General features: G+C 35.0%; 2 protein-coding genes across 2 annotated transcripts; both read right to left on the reverse strand.

The window, feature by feature from the left end:
- Positions 1-4,172: 4,172 nt before the first annotated feature.
- Positions 4,173-4,872, reverse strand: LOC101891718 (general odorant-binding protein 56a-like). Its single transcript, XM_005188711.4, has 2 exons — positions 4,780-4,872; positions 4,173-4,580 (listed from the first exon to the last, which is right to left on the reverse strand). The coding sequence occupies exons 1-2, from the start codon at positions 4,834-4,836 to the stop codon at positions 4,224-4,226; spliced, it is 414 nt and encodes a 137-aa protein (XP_005188768.1). The 5' UTR covers positions 4,837-4,872; the 3' UTR covers positions 4,173-4,223.
- A 7,989-nt stretch (positions 4,873-12,861) lies between these two features.
- On the reverse strand, positions 12,862-13,519 carry LOC101890680 (general odorant-binding protein 56a-like). Its single transcript, XM_005188705.4, has 2 exons — positions 13,373-13,519; positions 12,862-13,299 (listed from the first exon to the last, which is right to left on the reverse strand). The coding sequence occupies exons 1-2, from the start codon at positions 13,427-13,429 to the stop codon at positions 12,952-12,954; spliced, it is 405 nt and encodes a 134-aa protein (XP_005188762.1). The 5' UTR covers positions 13,430-13,519; the 3' UTR covers positions 12,862-12,951.
- Positions 13,520-14,117: the final 598 nt, after the last annotated feature.

The following is a 14,117-nucleotide window of genomic DNA, read 5'->3' on the forward strand; positions in this document are numbered from 1 at the left end:
AATGAATTTTTTAAGATTTTTGGACTAAGGAGACAATATTATTTTGGGGGAAGTACTAGAAGGAATGGCCTAATAATGCCAATGTCCGATATAAATATTATAATATGCCAATTTCGGACTATATCGAGTAATTTGCTTTGTTTATACGAGACTAGAAAGTTTGCGGAATGAGGATTTTGAGATTTTTTAATTAAAAAAATTAAAAAAAAAAAAAACAGGTAAGTTCGGCTTTCTAATATGTTGAGGGAAATTGAAAAATTTCGAAAAAATCCGTCAAAAAATCCCACTCAAAGGAAAACCTTTATACGGGGGCTATTCGATGATGTGGTTCTGCAAAAGTAATTTTTTGTCATAGGCTATAGTACCGATCCCGAGTTTTAAATACGCCATTTGAAACAATTCCATTGAATAATGTCGCTAATATAAACAAATTTGAAACAATTCCGATGAATAATGCCGAATAAATGGATGTTCCGTTATATGTGGACTATACGAAAATATGGACCTGTATAGACAATTTTCCGTCATAGGTTGTAGTACTCAACTCAGAAGGAACTCCTGGAGTGGTTTTTCGGACAATTCAATTGAAAAATGTGTGTACAATCTAAAAAATACCGAGTACAGGGAGTTGCCCTGACCTATAGAAACCCATATAGAAATTCTCTTCCAGGGAGAAAAGTACTCAGAAGGAATTTCTTCTGTGGAATTTCAGACAATTCTTTTGAAAAATGTGGCTACAATCATCAAAATACCGAATATTGGGAGGTACCGTTATATGGGGGATAAACGATACTTATATACACCCACATAGGATATTCTCTTTCAGGTGGTAAAGCACTCAGAAGGTACTCCTTGTGTGGATTTTGAGACAAGTTCATTGAAAAATGTGGATGATATCATAAAAATATCAATATCGGGAGGTACCCTTTTATGGGATATTAATGGGACGATATCGTGGACCTATATATCCAATTCTTTTTCAGGTGGTAAAGTACTCACAATGAACTCATTGTATAGGATTTCAGACAATTTCATTGAAAAATGTGGCTAAAGTCATCCAAATACCGAATATCGGTGGGTGCCGTTATATGGGGGCTTTACGATATCGTGGACCGATATAGCCCTTTTTCGAATTTGACCTGCCTGTAGACAAAAGACTGATCTGTGTGAAATTTTAACTTCCTATCTTAATACATTTTGACTCTAGCGCGATTACAACAGACGGCAGGTTATAAAAAATAGTAAAATAACTGACTGATCTAGAATTGGCGCCTAGACATAAAAGATGAAGGTAGAATCTTGAAATTTTGCACAAAGGACAACCTTGGTGGTTTTGCACAAGGGACAACCTTGGTCAAAATTAGTACTAAAAGGTTACGAAAAGTACTAAAATATACTAACAAATGAATACTTGGTATTGGGCAAACGGAATGAACTAGAATTCTCAAATTTGGAATGAGAGTCACTGGTGGAGTGCAGATAAACAGATTTATCAACGTTTTTTTTTTTTTTTTTTTGGAAATTAGATTTTTAGGTTACGAAGAGTTATAAAATGATACTAAACTTCTAAAATGGTACCACGTGGTATTATGTGAACGGATAGAGCAAAAAACTTGAAATATGCTGTGATATATGAAAGTGGTTTTGAATATTTATACTATCTGTACTAAATGGCACTATATTTGAAACAGTTTGTTTTGGACCCTTCTTAACATTATTGGTTGTCATTTTTCTAAAGCTGAAGCATTTTCCAAGTGCCCAATCGCAATGATATGTCTTTTTGTACTTGTCATACCCTGAAGTACGATTTCCAAAAATCTTCTCTTTTAGAAATTTTTGATGTACTATTTAAGTACGAATATCTCTACCTTCAAAGTACAAATATAAAAAATTCCTTTATTTCGTTCAATTTCTAATGCGCAATAAAAATGTTGCACCCTTCAATACTTTTCGTCCCCTTTATGTACAAATGACCAAAAATTACGCTTTATCTCTCCCTATCCCTATGTCAACTTTTATGATTTCAGCTCAATTTCGTCTCATTTAATGATATTTGTTCCTTTTTAGTACCCAAAGATTTATATTTCAAAATTGTAACTCTAAAAAATATATATATTTAGTACCTCTTAGTACTAAATTTCAAAAGTGTCACTTTACATTATGTTTTGGCACGTTTTTAGAGCCAAAAATACTATTTTTAAGATTTTTAAAATTTTTTTACGATTTTTATACCCTACAACACTATGTGTTGGGGGTATTATAAGTTTGATTGGGCCAGAATTTATGTAACACCTCGAAATATTGGTTTCCCACATAGGAAATTATATATGGATCTTCATAGCTCGCCGAGCTGAGTCGATCTAGCTATGTATGTCCGTCCGTCCGTCTGTCCGTCTGTCCATGTTAATTTGTAATCAAGCTAAAGGTCGCAATTATGAACCGATCCTCACGAAATTGAAAATGGAGGTGGGGTTAGGGTCAGAATAGAAGCCTATTTATTTTGGAGATGATCGCCATATGTTTAGGTGTTGAAATGGACCAAATACTGAAAAAATGTCGGATTTTGCAGTAGCTATACAGGTCGCAATTATAGACCAATCCACGCGGAATTTCGCATGTAGCTAGAGTTTAGGGCGGGGAAGAAGCCTACCAATTTGGGTGGTCATCGGATAATATTTACGGTAAAATAGACCATATCTTTTTTGGTGAAAAAATTCAAAATTTTTCATTAAACCGCGAATATTTTATATCCCGGCGAAATCAAAAAGCCATGACAAGGTTACTCCTGATCTTTACATTGATGTTAAGATCGAACAAATCGGATATATAGCAAAATATGTGCGATATATATGTCTATCAAAGAAGATATGCTTGAAAGATCTCATATATGTCGAGAACGGCTGAACTGATTTCGACAGTTCTCATTAATTCAGAATGGCCTCGCATAAAAATATCTCTCTAAATATGAAAATATTGATTTTGTAACATTTTCTCATATTTTTTGAATTTTGTCATATTTTTGGCATCTCTTCATTTTGAATTAAACATTTGGTAATATTTCTACAGCTAACAAAACTAAGTAGTTAGGATATCAGGATATCATATAGAGATCGCATTTATGGCCCGATCCTTACGAAATTTCGCATGGGGATAAGATGAGGGTCAGAATAGAAGTCTACTCTGATCGCCATACATTTAGGTGTTAAAATGGACCAAAAAACTGCAAAATTGTCAGGAGGTCGTAATTATCGCCCGGTCCTCACGCACATTTGAATGGGGGTTACCGCACATTGCAAAAGCCAAGCAGTTTCGGATGGCCATCCAAAAATATTCAATGTGTGAAATAGTTTGCCAACTTTTGTAGACAAAATACGAAAATGTCCATTCCAGTGACTCTGGAGAATTCACAAATACAGGAAAGACGCACTTCTGACTATTTCGTTAACGCTGATTTCGTGGAAGAATATAGTCAAATGTCTGTATTTCATATAGATGCGTTTCAGTCAAAAACTAATAATAAATGTTAATATTTTGCCACTTCTGAGAGATTATAGGTCTTTGGGAAATATTGGTTCCAGATCTAGAAAGACCATTTACGTGCAACATCTGCCAATAAATTGGAAATGAGCAAATTAGTTTAAGTTGCTATTATTCGAAAATTAGAGAACGAAACCTGATGGTTTTCTTTTATTATTTTTCACAATATCTTTTGGAATTCTTTCGAGTATTTCGCCTATATAAACTGTATGGTTAATTATAGTGTTGTAGGGTATTCAACGGTCGGCCCCGCTCGACTGTAGCCTTTGATTACTTGTTTTTTAAATCAAATTGCTCAGAAATGTTTTCCTTTGTACAATTCCAATCGAATTCCTGAATTCAAATTGTAACTGTACAATGTTTAGTACTTTTTGGACTTTGCTTTGGAATGCTTGAAAGTTAGTTCCAAACCACAGGTTTTTGTTTTAGCGTTTTTAGTTCGAGTTTCGGTATTAATCTATTTTCGAACTTTCAAGATTCTTTCTTTAAAAGTACTGAATTTTAACCCAATATATTAGTTTCAGTACTTTTTAGTTCTAAATATCCGCCCTAATAACCACCTAACCACCGACATCTACCTCTATGCCAAATTTCAAACTTCTTCATTGATTTCCTTTTTTCATTTATTTGATCGATAATACCATTTCTTAAATACAATTTAAATCTAATCATGCCCAGCATCCCTTTCAAGCCTCCACCATTTCAGCCTTGGCTGCTTCGAAACATTGATAGAGTTGGAAACCAGTATCACAACGATCTTCTCCCTTGATGTCACGGCATTTGTCCAAAGCCTTTTTGGTTTTTTCCTCACCAATAATAGAGCCCAATGTCTTGAGGACAACATCTTCTTGGATGACACTATCCTTCAGAGTGCCGACCTTTTCAAAGAAACAGGTGCCGAAACATTTCAAATTGTGTGAAGGATTGGCAAAGTCTTTGTTGCGTAACTTGGTGGCCTCTTCTTCGGTGATATTTTCCTGTTTAATGCATTCCTCGAAGTGGACCTTAGCCTTGGCTTTTTGGTCTTCGTTCAATTCAACGGGCTGTAGAATTAAAGGGAGGGAGGGAGAGAATATGAAGGAGAAATTAATTATTTAACATTTTAATAAAAAACCTTTTTGGGATAGTCTGCCTTAGAGAATTATGAATTTTAGACAAATTTGTATTACGTCTGTTATATATAGAACTTGGTCACTACAATAAGTTTTTTTTTTTAAGAAAATAAAAATTTTATTCACTTACTGTAGCCAAAACAGATGCGATCAAGCACACCACTGCCAAAGTAATAAAAGTCTTCATTATTATGATATTTACGAAATATTAAAATCTGCAAATGTTTGCTACAAGAGTTGGAAATATTCTGTGGTACTTCAATTCGCAAACCGATATTTTATATCCCATCGAAATTTTGTGCAAATTCTAAATTCAGCCCCTAGGCAAATTATGCTCAGCAAAAGATTCATTCTCTTCTTAAAAAGTTTTTGCCAAATTAAGATTTCAAAAAAAAGGAAAAAAATCTGACAGCCGTGGAGGTGTGCCTAAAAATCAATATGAAACACCACGAACTTTCCCACTATCAATAATTGTTATTCGATTCAAAAACAATTGAAATCAATTTACATTTTTTTTGTGGTAAGAACTTCAGATAACTAATGGCTTTTTTGGTGTCGTTATTGTTGTTACCGTTCAGCCGACCAGACGCATGTCAAATTTTAATGGAGTACATACAGGTTAATGATACGACGAGCACTACTTTTCTTCGTGGATTATTGGCTGTGGTGAATGTTTTCAAAAATTTGATGTACCAATTGTATGAGAAGTCTCTTATTTTTTCTTTTATGGATTATAATACTTTAAGGTGTCAACAGCACCTAAAATATTGCGTTTCAATATTTTTAACATTTTTATTATGGATAAACAAAAAAAATCGTAGACTTACAAAAGAATATGACATGTCTTTTGAATGTTTGTCAGTTTATGTTTAACGAATATTTTTGAAAAATACAAGAGTTTTGGCTAGAAACGTAAAGAATCGCATCAAGCAAAACATTATTTTTTTGCCACCAAGTTCTTGAAGAACTATTCTTTAATATTCCAAAATGAGGTTAAAAGTCCAGGAAATCTTTAAAATCTCCACGAGTTTTAGTCAAAAATGTTCAAAATACCATTTCTATAGAGTTCATGATATGACTTTGATAAGGTTTACATTAAAACACGTATATATTAGAGCTATAGCTATAACTTAGCCGATTTCCATTAAATTTATTATATTTGCTTCTAGGTTTAATTCATTTCGGCTGATAATACATATTTGGTGTAGAAAAAAAAAAAAAAAACATGAAATCGGATTGTATATGGAAGCTATATTCAAATCTGATCTGATGTCAAAATTTGTCAGAGGTATTTCTGAGCTCTATTCGATGTCTGGTAGCAAGTACCAATGTTGTGGAGCGAATATTGAGAATGTGATAAATCCATCACGCCAAATCGAATGAAACGGATATGTGGGAGCTATAGCTATATCTGAACCGATGTTCTCCGAATTTGATTTACTTTTTTTCAGACTGAATTCGGTCGTATGTCCCGAAATACATCCTATTTGGACGAATATTGCACATATGGCGAAGAATAAAATTAAAATCGACGAAGATCTATATGGGAGCTATATCTAACTTTTGACGGATTATCACCAATTTCACTACGGTTCATTCTTGACGTGAAGAAATATCAATCAGATAATAAATGTGACCTGTACTTTGTTCACAAAAATGCATGGACAGATTGACGGACATACATAAATCGACTGAGAGTATGATTCTCATTTTCTGCAAATAATACCTGTACCACAGTACGGCGAAGGGTATAAAAATCCAATGTCTGCTAATCTTATCGAAACATAACCTTACAAACTTGAGGCTGGTTCTAAAATAATAAGTGTTTTGAAAGGGAAACAGGGATTAGGAATTAAATTTTCTAGACAAAGAACTAGTAAGGAAAACTCAAAAGTCGGGCGGGCCGACTATATGATACCCTACACCACTATGCATATTTAGTAAAGGTCCCGTAAAAAAAGAAAGCGTTTCAAGTAGATCATACCACCAATCAATATTTGGCTTTAGGGCAGTTATAGTTAGCTATAGAGTGTATGGTATCAATTGGAGAAGGATTATATTAAAAAATATGTATATCGGAGCCGAGTTACACAAAATGGAAACGAAATTCACTCAATTTGGGCTGATATTAGCCATTATTTGCACAATAAACCTGAAATCGGATTAAGGATATATGTAGGAGCTATATCCAAAACTTAGCCGTTCTCGATAAAATTTGGCAAAGGTATTTCCGAGCTTTATAGGATATCTGGTACGAAATATCTGAGGGACTTAAACACGAAATCGGATGAAACATATATATGGGACCTATAGCTATATCTGAACCGATGTTGTCCAAATTTGATGTACTAATTTCTAGACTGAATTCGGTCGGATGTACCAAAATCAGGACTTTTTTTGGCAGATATTGGTAATTTCGTGCACACTTAACCCGAAATCAATTGAAGATATATATGGAACCTATATCCAAATCTGAACCGATCATGATAAAATTTGGCAGAGGTATAGGTGAAAATGTGCACCTTCAGTTGGCCACCAGAACTCAATCGCCGGTCATGGTGATGGTGTGGGCCGCCATAACAGCCGATGGTCGCTCTCCGCTCGTGTTAATCGACCGCGGCATCAGAATAAATGCCGAATATTATCGTGAAAATATTCTTGAGGGTGTATTAAAGCCTTGGGCACGCCACCCTAGAACGGTTACAAAATAAAGTTCCTCGCTTCGTTTTCAGCGCACAATGGCCATCAAAATCTCCTGATGCCAATCCGTTGGACTATTGTGTCTGGAGTATTTTGGAAGCAAGGTTGGCACTAAAAAACACCAAAGTGTCGATCACCTCAAGCAAGCGCTTCGCCGGGATTGGGCAAAAATACCGCAGAGTAACATTCAGGCAGCGTGTGACATTTTCATTGAAGGCCATGATTCGTGCCAAAGGTAACCAATTAGAATAAATCTAAACTTATTCTAAAATTTGATGCTATTTCCGACATTTTTTGCTTTCTCTCTCTTGATATAGGATTTTATGCACTCTTACTACGTACAAAAGAGGTTATATTAAATCTGTCACCTCGAAATATTCGTCGGTGACTCCAAATTATAAGGCGATTTATAGATGTCCGTCTGTAGGTCTGTCAGTCTATCAGTTGAAGTCAAGATAGAGTGTACATTAGTTAAAATAGAGCTTCGGAATTTGGTGCACAATTGCTTATATTATATGCAGGCTGATTGGTATTGAAAATGGGCTATATTGGTAAACGCTTAGGTATAGCCCCCACATAACGGTACCTCCAGATTTTCTCTATTTTGAAGGTTTCTGCCAATTCAGATAAAATTTTACATTTGGGGTTCTTGGTAGGTCTGTTTCTGCCTGCTGGTCCATATAGCGGTACCTACGGTAGCCCCCATATTTTGTCAAAGTGTTTTAATAAATAGATAACTTGTATTTTTGCATATTTTGTGCGTTATTTTTAAATTTAAATGTATCTTAAAAGTGAAATAATCACGAGTGACTAGAACATCCGTATTTCCGCTTCCATTAATAGTGATAGACATTTTAATGGAGAGCCAAGACATTTTTAGTACATCCCTGCTCGAGTCATGCAATATTGCGGCACCAAAAATTTCTTAAACAAGTTGACATTTTTCAAACCGCAATATTTTTTTAATTAGTTTTCCAGCAACATTTCCGTTATGGTTGAATATTTTTTGATGGATATTAAACTCCATCAGTGAACGAGTGAAGGAGCGAGCGAACGACAGAGTGAGTGAGTGTCTGTTGTCTTTTTAATAAACCTCATCAGCAGCTTATCTGTGTTGTGCCAACATTACCCAGCCCTTCCCTTTAAAGTCGTTCGCATTCCAGCACCCTTGTCAGGCAATTTGATTTCCCAGAACCGCCACCTCCCGCACACCCGCTCCCCAACGACAAATGGAGTTTTATATTTGATTTTGATGTTGTTTTCATTTCATTTCAGTTTGTCGTGGTTGGATTTGAAAAGTTCCTTTTGTTTTCGGTTTCTCTTTCTTTCTATCTCTCTGTGGGTATTCTTGCAATGCATGGCTTTCGCTTCGCATTTTGGCTTTCTACATTTTTGTCGTCTTCTACAAATGTCATTTTGCTGTCAACTCGTGGATAATAAGATTACAACTATGTAGAAATAATAGGATTCGTAAAGTTTGAGTTGTTGTTTTTTTTGCATCTCTTTTTTTTTTTTTGTTATACTTGTTGGATTTCATTCCTTCGTTGGGATGTGTTGTTATTTTTTCGTCTTTTACCATTGCTACTTTCATCTGTTACTTTTCTTAGCATTACTACTGTTGACGCTCCTGTTCTCGTCATAGGGATTGCTTTGCTGTTGTTCTCCTAGTTTCTGAAGCTAAGCTAAAAACTGAAAACAGAAAACTTCAATATAAACTTTAGTTTTAAGAAAGAAAGAAAGAAACAAACAGACCTAAAAAACGACATCCAAAGAAGTTTGTCAAGAAGCAATGAGCAAAGTATTAGTGCTGCAAGAAAATAATGGAAGTTTGTAATTTTCTTTTTTCCAAAAAGGACATTTAAGAAAACAATGCGGGGCATGGATGGGGACACAGTTGCATTAATAGAGTTTTTTTTTTCTGTTGCTTATTTGGCGGATATTAGTGAAACTCAGCGGAGAAAGTCATTTTACACACTAAAATGTACAGTAGAATGTGGATATAGTGAGCAAGATGACATTATATAGAACCTAACCAATCGTCCTGAAGTGAAACATAGGGGTAACAGAAAAGAATTAATTAAAACATGACTATAAATCGTTGGGCGCCCAAAACTCTTTCGAAACTTACAGTAAGTCTATAAAATTTGAATACACATGGTTTGTGTTCCTATATGGAGTTGGATGCAGGTGAATTATAGTCTGTTAGGTAAAATTTCATTTTTTTTGGCCTTACATTGTTCAAATAATTTGTTAATTTTGTTCACAGTTGGGCGCCATTTTGGCCTACAATTTTTCAATACTTGTACAAGTCCTTACTGCTTTGAATACATTAATATAAGCCTAAATAGGTTTTGACAAAAGTTTTCTGACCAACCATTAGACGCCATTTTCATTATAATCACTAATATACACATATGAACACTTCTTTCCAACATTGGGCGCCATTTTATGGCTTCATGCTTTTTATGAAATGTAATACAGGATGAAATGAAAAAAAAACTGCAACCGAATTCAGACTGCTGACATTTCTAAGCCACTCTTTCGACAGCTGTTAAAATTATTCCGGTGACAGCTCATTATATTGTTTACAAGCGTACAAATAAATTTTGGTGAGAATTTTTCAGATAAAAATCATTCGTGATGGAATTCGAGGGCAATAGTGTGATTTCTTTATATTTGGCTGGAAAGCCACATGTGGCAATCGTGAGAGCACTCCAGCATTTAGATGTGAATAAATCTTTTGTGTCTCGTACCATCGCTCATTGCCGTGATACTGCTAGCGTAGCCCGATGTCAAGGAAGTGGACGCAAGAAAACAGCAACATTAGCAGAAATGGTTCGAAAAGTAAAGAAACGACTTGAACAAAACCGGCGTCGCAGTGGCCGAAAAAGGGCTCGTGAGCTGAACATATCGCAATATTCCATTAGGCAAATATTGAAAAATTAGCTCGTGGTAAAGCCATTGAAATTCCAAAAAGTGCAAGAACTTACACAGCAACAAAAAGAAAATAGACTCAAAAGAGCTAAAGAGTTGTTTCGCTTGGCCAAAAGTGGTGAACTGCCGCATTTGGATTTCTCCGATGACAAAACATTCGTTGTCCAGCAGTTTGTAAACAAACGAAATGTTCGTATTTACTTGCCAAAGAGGTCAGCTGAAAATGTGCACCTTCGGTTGGCTACCAGAACTCAAGCGCCGGCCATGGTGATGGTGTGGGCCGCCATAACAGATGATGGACGCTCTCCGCTCGTATTAATCCACCGTGCCATCAGAATAAATGGCGAATACTATCGCGAAAATATTCTGGAGATCTTTGACGTTCCAACAGGACTCAGCAGCGTCGCAGTCAGCACGCGCAACCCAAGAATGGTTACGAAATGGGGTTCCTCGCGCACAATGGCCACCAAAATCTCCGGATGCCAATCCGTTGGAGTATTGTTTCTGAAGTATTTTGAAAAGCAAGGTTGGCACTAAAAAATACCAAAGTGTAGATTACCTCAAGCAAGCGCTCCGCCGGGAATGAACCAAAATACTGTAGAACAATATTTGGGCAGCGTGTGATGGTTTCATTGGCCGTTTGAAGGTCTAATTCGTGCCAAAGCTGACCAATTCAAAAAAAATTAAACTTTTCTAGAATTTGATGCTATTTCCGACCTTTTTTGCTTTCATTCAATGAAATTAAAAAAAAATGTAAAAATTATGCCGTTTGACTTTATTGCAGTCTTCATACCCTACACCACATAGTGGTAAGGGTATTATGTCTTTGTGCATTTGTTTCCATCTCCATAGAATCACTTTCTGAGTTGATTTATGCATGTCAGTCCGTTTGTCCGTCCGTCTGTTTGTCCATGTATTTTTCTGAACAAAATGCAGGTCGCATTTATTATCCGATTGAGATGAAATTTTCCAAACAACATTTAAATTGTTGTTGAAATTGGAGATAATCCGTAAAAAAATTAGATATAGCTCCCATATATATCTTCGTCCGATTTTAGTTTTTATTGTGCATCAAACGTGTAATATCAGCCCGAATAGTATGGAATCTTCCACATACAACCAAATTAGTCCTGAAAATAAGTATGCCAAATTTTATCGAAATCGGTTCAGATATAACTATAGCTCCCATATATATTGTTCATTCGATTTGTTGTATTTTTTACCCACAGCCGTAATATGCAATCCGTAACAACGATATTCAGGGAAATATTTCAAATACAGCTCAGAAATATTTTTGCCAAATTTTATGGAGGTCGTTTCAGATTTGGATATAGCTCCCATATGAAATGGGCAATACAAGTCCGAATTTAAAAGAAACAAATGCTTCGGCATATTTAGTCCTTGAACTTTAAATTATAATTATAATCATAGCGTGTATGATTGAATTCTCCCATAAAAACTTTTAATTGTTATGCGGAGCTCTACTAAATTAGCAAAGTGGTGTAGGGTATCATAAAGTGGGCCCCGTCCGACTTTAGGACTTTCTTTACATGTTTTTCTTAAAATTTATCAGACAAATTATGGGGGGAGTTCTTAAAAATTCCTTTAATTTTTTTTCATGCCTATAATTAAAAAAAAAATAATAATATTGTTTGAAGATTTATCGGACAAACCGTTGGGAATTAAAAAACAATATTTTCGAAAATGTACAATAGTTTTATTTTTTTGGTACCTCCCTGCAGTTTTCAAACAAGTAGACAGAGAGATCCGCTTAGGGCGAAACAACAATCACAAATAAAAGTTCATTGTCATTCATCACATTTTTTATGTAAATAGTTCTGGGTAAATTTTTCGAATCCGTAACCAATCTCCATATGTGCCCAAAGTGCATACCTACCAAAAGTATGGACCGTTGGGCGCCAAACCAATACGTATTTTACTTTGTTTTGACATTGCACAACTTCTCCTAAGTATGCTTACATAAAATTATGTAAGTCGAGTTAGATCCATATTTTCGGCCCATTAAGTTTCCATGTTTTGCATTGGGCGCCAATTCAACTTTTTGTCATTAAAAACAAATTATATATCTTTAGGGATAGCTAGGATAGATAATTAATTTCTTACCATAGAACAGCATGTTTGAACATGCCAGCAAATATGATGGAAGAAAAAAACAATTTCTTTCAAAACGTTTGTTTTAGTCATGTCTGACTGTATTTCGAAAACAAAAATGAATTAAATAAGCTTTCTGACTGTCGCTATGACGAATTGTATAAAATTTTATCATTATTTTTTAGTTTTAATAATCTCATGTAGAATTTTTAAGTAAGATAAGATGCCGTTGGAATTTTACACTGTCTGCGAGGTAATGCGAAAAATTGCACAAAAGGATGTCTGAGATTTTAGTTCGTTCTGGTAAATATATAAATTTTTAATAAGAAGGTAATTGGTTTAAATAGGATAAGGGTGAAATAAGTCAAATGTGCAGTGGAAGAGATGAGCATCTAGTCACAATAATATATTACCCCCATTCGTGGTTTCTTTTTCAGAAAATTGATTTGTAAAATTGAAAAAACAGTTGACTTTTTGTAAATCTTAAATTTAAGATTTTATTTTTTTTTATTCCGTTCTTTTCCAATAATAATCATCTCATTCCTCAATTACATCCTTAGTAAGCAGCCTTGGCAGCATGGAAACATTGGAAGATTTTGTAACCGGTTTCACAACGATCTTCAGCCTTGATACCCTTGCATTTCTCCAAAACTTCCTTGGCCTTCTCTTCACCAACCAAACCGCCCAATTTGGCAATCACAACATCATCTTGGAGTTCATCATTTTTCAAGGTACCGGCACGTTCAAAGAAACATGTGCCCAAACACTTGAAGGCCTTGGAGGGATTTTCAACATCCTTGTTGCGGAATTTCACAACATCTTCTTCGGGGACATTTTCCTGTTTGGCGCACTCCTCGATGTGTTGTCTGGCCTTGACTATTTGTTCCTCGGACAATTCCAGGGGCTATAAGTAAAACAAATTAAAAGAGTAGTGTTGGCAAAATTATCCTTCGATTTTTATTTCTTTCAAAACTTACATTGGCCAAAGCACAGGCAACCAAGCACACAACAGCCAAGGTAATGAAAGCCTTCATAATGATTTCTTGTTTTATAATTTTCTACGAAACTTTTGCTTTGAAAGTCAAAAATTGTTTGATGCTATTGCCCTGATATTCGCGGCCTTTTATAACAAGAACTAGTTGCTTAGAGTGGATTGTGAAACCAACATAATTCTCCCCAGACAGCGATGGTTTGACAGGTGTGTTTGTCTGGCTTTCTAATCATAAGCAGACAACCGAGTAGCAAGCAGAACCCACATCAACGACATCAATTTACATTTACACCTTGAAGTGATCAATAAAATTTGCTAAGCCGTTTGGACTACATCATAAAAGAATAAACATTTCGCCAAACATACTCTCAAAATTGAATAATTAATGTTTTTGAATTGTGACGCATTATGTGTCTGGGGGAAATTTTTAGCTGATCGAAACGTGTCCACTCATAATAAATCTTGTTTTCTACCTTCGAGATGAAAAAATGATGTTTGTGAATTAATTTAAATTTGACCTATAATTGGGTGATAATGAAAAATGTAAATTATAGTGGAAATATTGGTCTCTAATCAGATTTTAAAATTCTAAATGGTAAAATACATAATTGTGATCAAAACAGACAAATGATTGTGAATACTCTTAGCGTATAAAAAAGCAAACGTGTTTTTTTTTAATAATTTGGAAGGATTTTTTATATTTAAAAATAATTACATTACGATAGAAATCT

The sequence above is a fragment of the Musca domestica genome, unplaced genomic scaffold (genome assembly GCF_030504385.1).
Source record: "Musca domestica strain aabys unplaced genomic scaffold, Musca_domestica.polishedcontigs.V.1.1 46, whole genome shotgun sequence".
NCBI lineage: Eukaryota > Metazoa > Arthropoda > Insecta > Diptera > Muscidae > Musca > Musca domestica.